This window comes from Dendrobates tinctorius, unplaced genomic scaffold (assembly GCF_039654945.1).
Source record: "Dendrobates tinctorius isolate UK_male_01 unplaced genomic scaffold, ASM3965494v1 ptg000039l, whole genome shotgun sequence".
In the NCBI taxonomy this organism is placed as follows: Eukaryota; Metazoa; Chordata; class Amphibia; order Anura; family Dendrobatidae; genus Dendrobates; species Dendrobates tinctorius.
Window position 1 is genome coordinate 26,742,327 of NW_027361707.1, and position 15,182 is coordinate 26,757,508.

General features: G+C 45.8%; 1 protein-coding gene and 1 long non-coding RNA gene across 3 annotated transcripts in view; one reads left to right on the forward strand and one right to left on the reverse strand.

Annotated features, from left to right (window-relative positions):
• LOC141088617 (uncharacterized) overlaps positions 1–3,781 on the reverse strand; it is a 38,147-nt gene extending 34,366 nt beyond the window's left edge. Inside the window, exon 1 of one of the 2 annotated variants that reach the window (XR_012231993.1) lies at positions 3,423–3,781. This is a non-coding gene — a long non-coding RNA (uncharacterized lncRNA). Of the gene's footprint in view, positions 1–2,882; positions 3,362–3,422 lie in introns of those variants that run through there. The other variant, XR_012231992.1, reaches the window with a different exon arrangement.
• A 688-nt stretch (positions 3,782–4,469) lies between these two features.
• LRPAP1 (LDL receptor related protein associated protein 1) overlaps positions 4,470–15,182 on the forward strand; it is a 70,262-nt gene continuing 59,549 nt past the window's right edge. The window contains exon 1 of the mRNA XM_073574563.1: positions 4,470–4,594. Coding sequence (XP_073430664.1) covers positions 4,586–4,594 — 9 coding nt within the window. The 5' untranslated portion in view covers positions 4,470–4,585. The remainder of the gene's footprint in view (positions 4,595–15,182) is intronic.

Below are 15,182 nucleotides of genomic sequence, written 5' to 3' on the forward strand. Positions count from 1 at the left end.
ATTGTATGTTATATGTATTGTATATTTCCATGAACCCAATACTGATCCTATGTATCTGTTTCTGTTGTAGTTTTACCACATACATCTATATACCTACGTTCAATAAACCACAGATTCAACTACAGTATCCCTTATTGGACCCTGGTATAGCGGTTTAGCTGCTTGTTAAGCTATATGAATCCCGTTCATTTAGTGAGGACATGACAGTAAAACACCGGCTCTCCAGCTAGTGGGAATACAGAGAGAACAGCCTTCCATCCTGCAGAGGCCAGTTACACAGCGCTATCCAGCTAGTGCAATTCAGGGAAAAGACACCCCTTCATCCAGCTTGCAGAAACTAGTAGTGCTGCAGAAATCCATCTAGTGAGATTCAAGTCACCGGCTACACAGAGACTAACACAGCTACAGCAATCTCTGCACAGCCAAGCATCCCTCTAAGACACCATGTCCCAAAAATCCCACAGGACAAAATCTGCTACATCCGTCTTCTCAAAGACTGTATCCATTAGCAGCGCGGTCGCCATTGCCCGCGCAAATGCTGAGGCCACCAAAATGCGAGCAAGGTATGCTGAGGAAGAGTTGCAACTTAAATTAGAGAAGGCACGCCTAGATGATCAAGAGAGAAAGTCACGCATAGAAAGAGATGAGCAAGAGAGATAGACGCAGTTATAGAAGGCACGTGTGGATGCCGCCTTAGAGAGCCTAGCTGCAAAAAAGGAAGCGGCTGCAGCACCGGCAGAGGCAGAAGCTCTGGAAGCCGCACACAACCCTGAGCTGCATAGCCGCAGCAGTACGTCAAGCCTGAAGTTGCCGCTGCAAGATTCACCACAACGCACATCTCAGTATGTAAATGAACTTCCTGATCCAAACTATAACCAAGATCACGACTCATCCAGTGAAACGAGTGAGAGTCATCATGAGGCTCAGCTCCAGGAAAACGTGAAGCAAAGCAACTCTCCTGTCTTCCTTGCCCCTCACCAGGTAACCAACGTGAATCACCTTCCTGACACACCGCATGACAGACCGAAGCAATATGACACCGGCTGGCGCCACCCTGGGGATACTAACAGGTATGAACGCACCTCACATCACTATCAGGGTGACCCAACACCAGTATACTCTGCTGTCAACCGGTTCACATCAGAACTTGCTAGGATCTTCAGACGACGTGATCTAGTTGCCAAAGGACTCATGAAATTCACTGACCATGCAGAAGGTTACAGAGCTTGGAAAGATTCCTTCCAAAATGTTACTACAGACTTGGGGCTAAAAAACAGGGAAGAGATAGACTTCTTAGTCAAATACCTGGGAGACTAGTCAGTCAAACATGCAGTAAGGATCAGAGACATTAATATAAACCACCCTCAAATAGGCCTTAAAGAGAACTGGAAGAGGCTAGATGAGTGTTATGGCTCTGCAGAGGTCATAGAGAGAGCCTTGTTCAAAAGAATCGAGGACTTTCCTAAAATATGTAACAAAGGTCTCCCAAAACTTAGAGAACTAGGTGACTTGCTACAAGAGGTCCTAGATGCCAAATGTGAAGGTGACCTACCAGGACTTGCATACCTCGACACAGCCAAAGGTGTTAACCCTATTCTCCAAAAGTTGCCCTACAATCTACAGGAGAGGTGGCTCACACGTGGCTCCACATACAAATACATACACAGTGTTTCATTCCCTTCCTTCTCCATTTTTGTAGACTTTATACACGAACAAGCGGCAATCAGAAATGATCCCGGCTTTTACTTTACAATGTCATATGCCGCACCACCACCAGCTGCAAACCCATGCAGAACATCTGTGGCAGTGTACACGACTAATGTTTCTTCTCCAAGTTCCAATTACAGGTCTGCTGGCTGCTCTCAGAGACAAAGGTACGAGAACCTGACAAGCAGTGCCCGCTTCATCAGAAGCCTCATCCTCTCCCAAAATGCAGAGCCTTCAGAGGAAAATCTATGCCGGATCGCAGAAGCTTACTGAAAGAGAACGGTATCTGCTACAAGTGCTGCTCATCCACCACTCATCTCGCCAAGGATTGTAAGGTCAGTGTAAAATGCACAGAATGTGGTACCACAGATCATAACATTGCCCTACACCTTGACCCAGCTCCATGGAGTGCACAAAACACGCCAGCTGACAGTGAGCATGGCGGGGAGGAAAAGAGCACTGATGCAGCTATGTTAGAGATCACTTCACAATGTACTGTCTGTAAAGGGACAATAGACAGTAGGTCTTGTTCTAAAATATGCCACGTTAGAGTGTACCCAAAGGGCCATGAGACAAAGCTGTGAGACTGTATGCTATCTTGGATGATCAAAGCAATCGATCCCTGGCTAGATCAACCTTCTTTGACCTATTCAACATTAAAGGACCAAGCACTCATTACTCATTAAAGACATGTGCAGGCACTGTAACAACAGCGGGCAGGAAAGCCACTGACTACCAAATTGAGTCCTTAGACGGACATTTCTGCCTGCCACTACCTTTAATCATCGAGTGTAATCAGATCCCAGACAACAAATCTGAAATATCTACGCCGGATGTTGCATTCCATCATGCTCACTTAAAACGCATAGCACACCTTATACCGCAACTTGACCCTCAGGCACAGATAATACTGCTGTTGAGAAGAGAAAAAAGAGGAGGAGAAGCCAGCGCTGCTTGTGGTCAGAACGTAATACATAAAGTGTGAAAACACACATTGGTTTCTATCTGTATTCAAAAATGAGACATTTAGCAAAAAATTGATCAATTGTTTGAGCTACCCCGCCACGTCAAGGCAGTCTCGTATGGGGAGTCCTACTCTACGTTTTTTATGTTCGCTGTGCCATTGCGGCCTCCTAAATGTATAAAAGCAAGACCTCATTACATGCACACTGTACCTCAAGCATTTCAGAATCGCTTCTATGGCACCAGAGAGGACAAGCGCAGATAAAGGTTAGCCAGGTCCATGCAGACATTTCAGGTCCAACCTCCACACTGCCTGACCAGCACCACAGATAAAGGACGATCCAGGCCCAGATACAGGTGCGTAATCAAATAAAGCCTAGGGCAGGGCAGGGCCGCTGTTAATGTGAACAGCAGCCTAGATCAATCACTAAGAAAACAGAAAGAATAGCGTACATGACCCAGCGCGCACGGCTACAGTGGTGGTCAGCCACAAAACCAATATCAAGAAAATAGAGGAGAAGCCAGCGCTGCTTGTGGTCAGAACGTAATACATAAAGTGTGAAAACACACATTGGTTTCTATCTGTATTCAAAAATGAGACATTTAGCAAAAAATTGATCAATTGTTTGAGCTACCCCGCCACGTCAAGGCAGTCTCGTATGGGGAGTCCTACTCTACGTTTTTTATGTTCGCTGTGCCATTGCGGCCTCCTAAATGTATAAAAGCAAGACCTCATTACATGCACACTGTACCTCAAGCATTTCAGAATCGCTCCTATGGCATCAGAGAGGACAAGCACAGATAAAGGTAAGCCAGGTCCATGCAGACATTTCAGGTCCAACCTCCACACTGCCTGACCAGCACCACAGATAAAGGACGATCCAGGCCCAGATACAGGTGCGTAATCAAATAAAGCCTAGGGCAGGGCAGGGCCGCTGTTAATGTGAACAGCAGCCTAGATCAATCACTAAGAAAACAGAAAGAATAGCGTACATGACCCAGCGCGCACGGCTACAGTGGTGGTCAGCCACAAAACCAATATCAAGATAAAAGGGGAGAAGCCAGCGCTGCTTGTGGTCAGAACGTAATACATTAAGTGTGAAAACACACATTGGTTTCTATCTGTATTCAAAAATGAGACATTTAGCAATGTGTGATTTATTGTGATTGATCTAGGCTGCTGTGCACACTCACGGCAGCCCCGCCCTGCCCCAGGCTTTATTTATTTTTGCATCCATGTCTGAGCCTGCATTGCCCTTCATCTGTGTTTGCTGATCAGGCAGTGTGTGGAGGTCAAACCTGAGATGTCTGTGTTCAGACCTGGTTGGCCTTCATCTGCACCTGCTCCATCTGGCTGCACGGGAGTGATGCAGATATGCTTCAGGTATGGATTGCATTTGATATGGTCTTGCTTTTAAAACATTTAGGAGGCCGCAATGGCACAGTGAATAATAAAAATGTAGAGTAGGACCCCCCATATGAGATTGCCTTGGCATGGCGGGGTGGCTCAATATATTGATCAATATTTTGCTAAATGTCTCATTTTGAATGCAGTAAGATATGTGCATATGCACCTCATGTTATGCGTTCTGACCACTGGCAGTGCTGGCTCTTCTCTTTTTTCATTGCAAATTGGTTTTGTGGCTGACCACCACTGTTGCCGTGCACGCTGGGTCATGTTCGCCATCTTTTCTGTTTTTATTGTGTTTGATCTAGGCTGCTGTGCACACTCAAGGCAGCCCCACCCTGCCCCAGGCTCTATTTATTTTTGCATCCATGTCTGAGCCTGCATTGCCCTTCATCTGTGTTTGCTGATCAGGCAGTGTGTGGAGGTCAAACCTGAGATGTCTGTGTTCAGACCTGGTTGGCCTTCATCTGCACCTGCTCCATCTGGCTGCACGGGAGTGATGCAGATATGCTTCAGGTATGGATTGCATTTGATATGGTCTTGCTTTTAAAACATTTAGGAGGCCGCAATGGCACAGTGAATAATAAAAATGTAGAGTAGGACCCCCCATATGAGATTGCCTTGGCGTGGCGGGGTGGCTCAATATATTGATCAATATTTTGCTAAATGTCTCATTTTGAATGCAGTAAGATATGTGCATATGCACCTCATGTTATGCGTTCTGACCACTGGCAGTGCTGGCTCTTCTCTTTTTTTTATTGCTGTTGAGAAGAGATATCCTGCAGGTTCATAAAGTGAGAAGTCATATCAATGGACTCAACAATGCTCCCTATGCCCAAAAGCTAGACCTAGGATGGGTAATAATAGGAAACGTATGCTTGGGACACATGCACGCCTCACCTTCTGTGAAAAGCATGCTAACAAATACACTGGAGAAAGGACGCCCATCTCTGTTTCAACCTTGCAACAACGAGTTCCATGTTAAGGAACTACCACACAGCAATCAACTACCCAATCATTTAATAGACTTTACTCATGACAGCAGTATGATGTCAGAAAGCTATGATGATCGGTTGGGGTGCACAGTCTTCCAGAGAACTAAGCAAGACAGCCAGGTAGCAAGGTCGGTAGAGGATAAGCTGTTCTTAGAGGTAATGGACAAAGGGCTCGTAAAAGATGAGACCAACAGTTGAGTCGCACCTCTCCCCTTCAGAACCCACAGACCTCGTCTACCAAACAACAGAGATCAGTCATTAAAACGTTTCTCCTTTCTCAAACATAATCTGCAAAAGAAGCCAGAGATGAGAGATCACTTCTTCTCCTTCTTGTCAAAGATATTTGAGAACTGCCATGCAGAACTAGCTCCCACTCTCAAAGACTCTGAAGAATCCTGGTTCCTACCCATGTTTGGAGTATACCACCTTAAGAAACCAGGCCAGATTAGGCCTCTTTCACACATCCGGTTTGTGCCGTCAGGCACAATCCGGCATGTGTGTAAAAAAACGGATCCATTGTTTTTTACCGCCGGATGCGTTTTTTTGTCATTGAGAAGCACATGCGCCGGATCGCGCCGCATGTGCTTCCGTTTGTTCCGGTTTTTACCGGATCCGGCTGAATTCCTCTGTCCGGCGGCCGGACAGGACGGGTGTTGCAGCGTTTTTTTGTCTGGCGAAAAAAGCAGGACATGGACGTATGCGTCCCTTCCGGCTCTGCGGGACAATGTTTCTCAATGGCACATTCCGGCCGCCGGATCACGCTTCTACCTGATCCGGCCACCGCATGCACGGTTTTACCCTGTGCGCATGCCCGGATATCTCTCTCTCTCTCTCTCTTTCATACCCCGTTCTCTCTCTCTTTCATACCCCGTTCTCTCTCTCTCTTTCATACCCCGTTCTCTCTCTCTCTTTCATACCCCGTTCTCCCTCTCTCTTTTTCATACCCCGTTCACCGGCTCGTGGATCCTTTTCTTCCCCGGCGACTCCTTTGCAACATAGCCGTGTCAGGCACCGTAAGATGTACCGCATATACTTCCGGTCCCTCCGTTCACGGCTGGATCCGGCACGCCATCTTTTTGCCGCACGGCGCCGGAATGCCACAGACGAACATGTGAAAGTAGCCTAAGAGTGGTGTTTGACTCCAGTGCTAAGTTTGATGATGTCTCCCTGAATGATGTTCTACTGACAGGATCAGATCTCAATAACAAACTGCTGGGAGTACTTATGCGCTTCCGTAAGCATTCCATTGCCTTCATCGCTGACATCCAGCAAATGTTCCATTGTTTCTGTTAAGAATCTGGGTCTTTCTATGCCCATGCAGCAACCCAGATTCTCACATTTATCTCCAGAGGCTAAGTCCTTTTTCCCAGCTTCTGAGCATGCTCACGGGAGAGCACTCATTGGAGTTCAGGAGTCAGGTGCTCAGGTCCTGCTCCTGATTTCATTGGTTCAGCTCTGGGCTCTGGAGATTTCCGGAAGGTCCCGTACGCTATAAAAAGTGCGCATGGCTGTTCCGCCATGCGCTAGTATTTTCATACTGCTGCTGTGTGTATGGTGATGGATGCTTGGACTGGTGACTGACTCATTAAGAAACCCCTTCCCTCTGATAAAACGTGTGTGGGATTCAGTCTCTAGCAGCGCTAGTGCCAGCGCACTCAAGCCTCACCTGTTGCAGCAGCCTGCGCCCTGCATTGCGCCAGCATCTTTGCAGCGCTTTTTCCAGCGGCTCTGTTGCTGCCGCTCTGCAGTTGCAGCCTAGTGTGCGTTCGCGGTTGCAACGTCACTGCGTCAGACGTTTATCGGTAGGTCTAGACGGAGTCAGGTCGGTCACTCTTGGCGACTCCTGTGACCCTATACCACGTCTGTCGCGCTGAGCTTCTGTGAAGCTAAAACAGACTCAGAGTTTTTGTATATGTGTTTTGCTTGCAGCTCTGTGTGTGAAACAGACTGCTTCAGCGTTATTTTACATATGTTTAGGCCTGCAGTTCTGTGAGTTCAACAGAGCTTGCTTTTGTGCACCAGGTACAGTTTAATCCTGTACACATTACCGTCCTTGTGCTCATTACCGTCCTTGTGCTCTGCCTCTTTAGCAGCGGTTTCTACATCTGCCGCACGGTGGACCCCGAGCGGCGAACACGCTTTATTTATATTTTTATTTAGCGTGTTCCGCCGACCATAACAGTTTCCTTGTGAGAGAGAGTCAGGAACTTCCTAAGATTCTTCTGGTACAGAGACAATGATCCTACTAAAGAAGTCACAGAGTACCGCATGAGAGTGCACATCTTTTTTGCAATAGCCCTTCTCCTGCAGTCACCATCTATGGACTCAAAAGGTCAGCTCGAGAAGGAGACTCAGAATATGGATCAGATGTCAGACAATTCGTAGAAAAAGACTTTTATGTTGATGACTGTCTGAAAGCCATGCCTTCAAATGAGACTGCCATCAGTCTTCTCAGGAGAGCACAGGAGAGGCTTGCTTGCTCTAACCTCAGGCTTCACAAAATAGCCTCAAACAGCCAAGAACTCATGGAAACATTCCCTTCACAAGACTTGTGTAACGGTCTCAGAGACCTAGACCTGAGGTCAGACCCAACACCAATGCAGTGCAGCCTCGGGCTTCTCTGGAATCTACAGTCAGACACTTTTACCTTTCAGGTCAGCCAGGAAGAAAAGCCTTTCACACGCAGAGGTGTCCTGTCTACCATCAACAGCCTGTACGATCCCTTAGGTTTTGCAGCTCCTGTTACTATACAAGGCAAAGCCATACTAAGAGACTTAAACAAGGAGACTTCTGACTGGGATGCACCTCTGCCACCTGACAGGAGAATCCAGTGGAAGGTATGGAAGAACTCTTTAGCAGGTCTCTCCAACCTAAATGTGTCAAGGCCATACACCCCTGTACTGTCTACAGAGATACAGAGCCAAAGACTATGTATTTGCAGATGCTTCTGTCAAAGCAATTGCTGCTGTTGCCTATCTCAAAATTGTGGACTCCAAATGTCATTGGATTCGTCATGGGGAAAGCCAAACTTGCTCCACAACCAGAGCACACCATACCAAGGTTAGAACTTTGTGCTGTAGTCTTAGCCGTCGAGTTAGCAGAGTTCATCACATCCGAGATGGATATCGACATGACACAAGCCAAGTTCTACTCAGACAGCAAGGTAGTCCTGGGATACATCCACAATGAAACCAGGCGATTCTACGTTTATGTCAACAACAGAGTGCTACTACAGTGGGGAAAAAAAGTATTTAGTCAGTCAGCAATAGTGCAAGTTCCACCACTTAAAAAGATGAGAGGCGTCTGTAATTTACATCATAGGTAGACCTCAACTATGGGAGACAAACTGAGAAAAAAAAATCCAGAAAATCACATTGTCTGTTTTTTTTCATTTTATTTGCATATTATGGTGGAAAATAAGTATTTGGTCAGAAACAAAATTTCATCTCAATACTTTGTGATATATCCTTTGTTGGCAATGACAGAGGTCAAACGTTTTCTGTAAGTCTTCACAAGGTTGCCACACACTGTTGTTGGTATGTTGGCCCATTCCTCCATGCAGATCTCCTCTAGAGCAGTGATGTTTTTGGCTTTTCGCTTGGCAACACGGACTTTCAACTCCCTCCAAAGGTTTTCTATAGGGTTGAGATCTGGAGACTGGCTAGGCCACTCCAGGACCTTGAAATGCTTCTTACGAAGCCACTCCTTCATTGCCCTTGCGGTGTGCTTTGGATCATTGTCATGTTGAAAGACCCAGCCACGTTTCATCTTCAATGCCCTTGCTGATGGAAGGAGGTTTGCACTCAAAATCTCACGATACATGGCCCCATTCATTCTTTCATGTACCCGGATCAGTCGTCCTGGCCCCTTTGCAGAGAAACAGCCCCAAAGCATGATGTTTCCACCACCATGCTTTACAGTAGGTATGGTGTTTGATGGATGCAACTCAGTATTCTTTTTCCTCCAAACACGACAAGTTGTGTTTCTACCAAACAGTTCCAGTTTGGTTTCATCAGACCATAGGACATTCTCCCAAAACTCCTCTGGATCATCCAAATGCTCTCTAGCAAACTTCAGACGGGCCCGGACATGTACAGGCTTAAGCAGTGGGACACGTCTGGCACTGCAGGATCTGAGTCCATGGTGGCGTAGTGTGTTACTTATGGTAGGCCTTGTTACATTGGTCCCAGCTCTCTGCAGTTCATTCACTAGGTCCCCCCGCGTGGTTCTGGGATTTTTGCTCACCGTTCTTGTGATCATTCTGACCCCACGGGGTGGGATTTTGCGTGGAGCACCAGATCGAGGAAGATTATCAGTGGTCTTGTATGTCTTCCATTTTCTAATTATTGCTCCCACAGTTGATTTCTTCACTCCAAGCTGGTTGGCTATTGCAGATTCAGTCTTCCCAGCCTGGTGCAGGGCTACAATTTTGTTTCTGGTGTCCTTTGACAGCTCTTTGGTCTTCACCATAGTGGAGTTTGGAGTCAGACTGTTTGAGGGTGTGCACAGGTGTCTTTTTATTCTGATAACAAGTTTAAACAGGTGCCATTACTACAGGTAATGAGTGGAGGAAAGAGGAGACTCTTAAAGAAGAAGTTACAGGTCTGTGAGAGCCAGAAATCTTGATTGCTTGTTTCTGACCAAATACTTATTTTCCACCATAATATGCAAATAAAATGAAAAAAAACAGACAATGTGATTTTCTGGATTTTTTTTTTTCTCAGTTTGTCTCCCATAGTTGAGGTCTACCTATGATGTAAATTACAGACGCCTCTCATCTTTTTAAGTGGTGGAACTTGCACTATTGCTGACTGACTAAATACTTTTTTTCCCCACTGTAATTAGGAGATCAGTTCATCCAAAACAGTGGCATTACGTCCCCATGGACCAAAACCCTGCAGATCATGCAACTAGAGCAGTTGACGCAAGTCAACTAGAGAGCACAACATGGCTCTCAGGACCAAAACTATTGCACACTGAGGAACGTTGTCCAGACAACTTTGAACTTGTGAGAGAGGACTCGTGCTGAAATCCACCCTCAGGTGTCTACACTTCATACAAAGACTCCAGCTACTCTTCTAACCCAGAAAACAGGACTATCCAGTGCCCCTCCAGGAGGATTCGACGCTAAGGACCTCTACAAGTGCCAATGGAGGCAGGTACAAAGTCTTGCCAATGCATTTTGGGACAGGTGGCGCAAACAATATTTGTCTACCCTACAGCCACGGACGAAGTGGCAATCTACCAGGCCTAATCTTCAGATTGGTGACCTCGTCCTTTTTAAAGACTGCCAGGCCCATCGGAACCAGTGGTCACTTGGACTAGTGACTACTACATTTCCGAGTAAAGATGGCAATGTTCGTAAAGTCGAACTCAGGATGGCCAAAGGAGATGGACCTAAGACATTCTTCAGACCAGTGATTGAGCTGGTCCTATTGTTGCCCTCGGAGAATAAGAATGGTGACATCCGTTTGATGTCAGATGGGGAGTGTTCTGTCTCCGACATAAGCAATGACTCTTAAGTGCCTGTTCTGATAACATACAATGCTGTATGTATATAATGCTCAGTTTACCACACATTTAATGTTTATTGTTTCCAGCTCCATCTAGTGGCCAAAAGTTATAACTGCATGATATTATGCACTGTATTTCCTGTATTATTTCCCTCCAATTCCTAATGTATTCTGGGTAACTTTGCAAGGTACCATGGTCTATCCCAGCCCCCTTTCTCTCTTCAGTCGGCCATTTCTTTCAAGTCTGCATTTTGGAAGCACCTCATCGCTCTGTTTCCTCTTGTGTCACCATCAGTGGTATGTAATCACCCTCTCTGTATATGATTTCTGTCTTATATTAGCTAGCTTAGTTACACCCCCTGCTCAGCTAGTAGTTCAGATTGTATGTTATATGTATTGTATATTTCCATGAACCCAATACTGATCCTATGTATCTGTTTCTGTTGTAGTTTTACCACATACATCTATATACCTACGTTCAATAAATCACAGATTCAACTACAGTCTCCCTTATTGGACCCCGGTATAGTGGTTTTGCTGCTTGTTAAGCTATATGAATCCCGTTCATTTAGTGAGGACATGACACACAGAACAAAGCTCCAAATATTTCACTTTCTTTGTATCGCCGCACTTTACTGCACTTGCCATCCTGTCACTTCCAAAGCTTTCATCAGACTGAACTTCTACTGTGTGTGTTGCATGTCCAGATATCTCTCAACATGCACAGAAAACTCAGCTCTCTAACATAGAAGATTTATTGAATACTTCTTGTATCAGGAATGCAGAAGCTGCAGTTGCATCTTGACTCTGAAGCATAAGGATAGCAGGACTCCTCTGCCACTAACATAGTGAAACATAGCAGGTGGGGCTCCTGTCAAAGCTTTTGCATTGGTGCCCATGAACTCTGCCTCCATATGGACCAGGTGTATTTGAACTGTTTGTTAGCAGGAGAACCATCCCCCCACCTGCTATAAACCCTAGTAGGGTCAGTCTTATTGAGATAGCAAGTTTATAGTGATTTCCAATTATAAAACCTGTGTTAGAACAGATGTCATCCGATTATCCAATATAAACTTTCTATACTATGTAATAGTCCTTTTAGAACTGATGAGGCTGGTGTATTTATTTTGTAAATCCTTGTCAGAATAACTGTATAATCCTGGTTTTAAAATAAGCATTTTATTAGTCCACATAAAGAGAGAGAGTGAGAACTCATCAGTCCAATGTATTAATTTTTACTCAACCAGCTGCAGCATGTACTGAGTAGTGTGAGATCTCAGCAGTCAGAGAGACTGTGAGAAAAGGTAAGTTAGGATAGGTGGGTAGAGATTCCAGCAGGGAGGAGAGACCCTGAGATGCTGAGACTCACACTAAGTGAACAGCAATTCTACAGCAGCAAGGAGGAAGGACTTTGAGGAGCTCATAAACAGGCTAGGTGGGTGGAGACTCAGCAGCTTCAGGGAGGAGGGATGCTGGATAGCTGTCGATCAGGCTGTGGACAGCGTGGACAGTGGACAGCGATAAAACAGCAGCAGGGAAGAATCTGTCAACCAGACTAGGTTTTCGGAGATTTAGCAGCAGCACGGCGGAAGGACACTGATAAGCTGCCAATTGTCATGATTCAGATTGGATCTGTAAGATTAAATGCACAAAGTAACCTTTTTTTTTCCTTTAGCTGTGTGCCAAAGGTGGTTTTGCCCCCGGTGGCCATTAGGGTCATTGCACTGTGGTGATTTCAGTTGTAGTTTTCCCCCCGGTGGCCATTAGAGTCATTGCACTCTGGTTACCTTAGTTTGTGCACATGATTATGTAACAGGTGTGATAGCTCTATAAAAGAGTGTCAGGTGTGTCAATCACTGTTGGTGATAGTCATCAGTTACATGCAAGCCTGGGTGAAGGGTGGAGCTGAAAGAGAGTCCCGGGTGTTATGAATGAGTCACCGAAGGAGGAAAAAACAAAAATGCAAGCTAAGTCCAGAAAACCGGAGAGGTTGGTAGCTATCGGATTGCAGACCACTGATCCTATCCACAACAACTAACAGTAGCCGTGGGGGGTTCCTACAATGCCCTAGACCCCTCGATCACAGCCAGAGAACTAAATAGGCCTAAAGAAAGAAAGGGGAAATCTAAACTGCCCCAGAGCAGACCCCAAAGCAATAGGCAGCCCCCAACATATAATGACGGTGAAGCAAGATGAAAACACTAACACAGATAGAAAGATAGGTTGAGCAAACGATGGGGCCCAAGCTAACTAAAAAGGACAGGATAGAAAAGCTGCTGTCTGCAATCCGTAAAAAACCCTACCAAAAAATGTCCCAACCGTCTGATAGGAAAAACAGGCCCTGAAGTCGCTAGGACTTCAAAATGACTATATCAGCACTCAGGTAAATTCTGAAGACAGAGCAAAGAGACAAACTGATCAGAGACAAAAATGGAACTCAGCACACTCCCGACCGGGGATGGCTGAACTCCAAAAAAGAAGGTAAACAAAACAAAACTAATAAGTTCTAAAGCAGAGCAAAAAATTATCTTTGGGAAGCAGGAATCAGACTGGTCTCCAAGAATCCAGCAGAGAATCACCAGCGACTCAGAAGGGCGTTGGCTGCCTTATATCCAGTCAGAAGTTCCTGTTACCCAGTCATCATCTACCAGATCAGGTGTTTGGTAATCAGCCTCACTACCTTCCTTCACCAGAAGAGGGAGTTCATCAGACATCGACGGTGAAGGGGAAAATGAACTCACAACAGTACCTCCACCTTGAGGAGGGGTCACCGAACCCTCATCCACGTCACCAGGGCGATCAGGATGGGCCCGATGAAAGGCACAAACCAATCTTTCGGCATGAATATCGGATGCAGGGACCCAAGAATTATCCTCCTGGCCATAACCCTTCCATTTAACCAAATACTGGAGTCTCTGTCTAGCCAGGCGAGAATCCAGTATCTTCTCAACCTCATATTCCACATTACCTTCAACCAATACCGGGTCAGGAGGTGCCACCACAGGAACTACTGGCTCAACAAACCTCTTTAACAGAGACTTATAAAACACGTTATGGATCTTAAATGTAACAGGAAGAGCCAATCGAAAAGAGACTGGATTAAGAATCTCCAAAATCTTGTAAGGTCCAATAAATCTAGGTTTAAACTTTGGAGAAGCCACCTTCATAGCGATATTCTTTGATGACAACCAAACCATATCACCCACCTTAAACTGGGGACCAAAGGTCCTATGCCGGTTGGAAAACCGCTGGGCCTTTTCCTGGGAGAGAGACAACTTATCCACCACTTGGTCCCAGATCTGGTGCATTCTCTCCACCACAGTGTCAACACCTGGGCAGGCAGAAGGTTCCACCTGCCCTGAAGAGAATCGAGGATGAAACCCAAAGTTACAAAAAAAAGGTGACATCAAAGTGGCAGAACTAGCTCTATTATTTAAAGCAAATTCGGCCAAGGGCAAAAATGAAAGCCAATCATCCTGATCAGCAGAAATAAAACATCTCAAATACGACAACTCCAAAGTCTGGTTTGTTCTCTCTGTCTGCCCATTGGTCTGAGGGTGAAACGCAGAGGAAAAGGACAACTGAATTCCCAGCTTGGAACAGAAAGTCATCCAAAATCTAGACACAAACTGAACTCCTCTGTCAGATACAATGTTCTCAGGAATCCCGTGCAAGCGAACCACCTGTTGCAAAAACAAGGGCACCAACTCTGAGGAAGATGGCAACTTAGGGAGTGGTACAAGATGGACCATCTTAGAGAATCTATCACAAATAACGGTCATTCTCTGAGAGACAGGCATATCAGAGATAAAATCCATTGAAATATGGGTCCATGGCCTCCTGGGCACCGGCAAAGGCATCAACAACCCACTAGAGCGAGAACAAGGTTTAGACCGAGAGCAAGTCCCACAGGACTACACAAAATTCCTGACATCACGAGACAAGGCGGGCCACCAAAAAGACCGACTCACCAAATCTCTAGTACCAAAAATACCTGGATGACCAGCCAATGCAGAGCAATGAACTTCAGACATCACTCTCTTCCTCCACTGGTCAGGAACATACAATTTTCCAATGGGACAACGCTCAGGTTTGTCCTCCTGAAACTCTTCCAGAGCACGTCTCAAATCGGGCGAGATGGCAGAAAGAACTACCCCCTCACCTAGGATAGTAGTAGGCTCGGTCACATTAAGAGAATCAGCAAAGAAACTCCTAGAAAGGGCGTCTGCCTTAACATTCTTAGTGCCCGGAAGAAAAGAGACCACAAAATTAAAACGCATGAAAAACAAGGCCCATCTAGCCTGTCTAGGATTCAGGCGTTTGGCTGACTCCAGATAAATCAGATTCTTGTGATCGGTGAGGACCACAAATTGATGTCTAGCTCCCTCCAACCAATGTCTCCACTCCTCAAATGCCCATTTCATGGCTAACAGTTCCCGATTCCCCACATCATAGTTACGTTCGAATGGGGAGAACTTTCGGGAAAAGAAAGCACAGGGATTCATTTTAGATGTTACAGGATCTTTTTGGGACAAAACAGCTCCTGCACCAATCTCAGAAGCGTCCACCTCTACCTGAAACGGGAGTGAGACATCA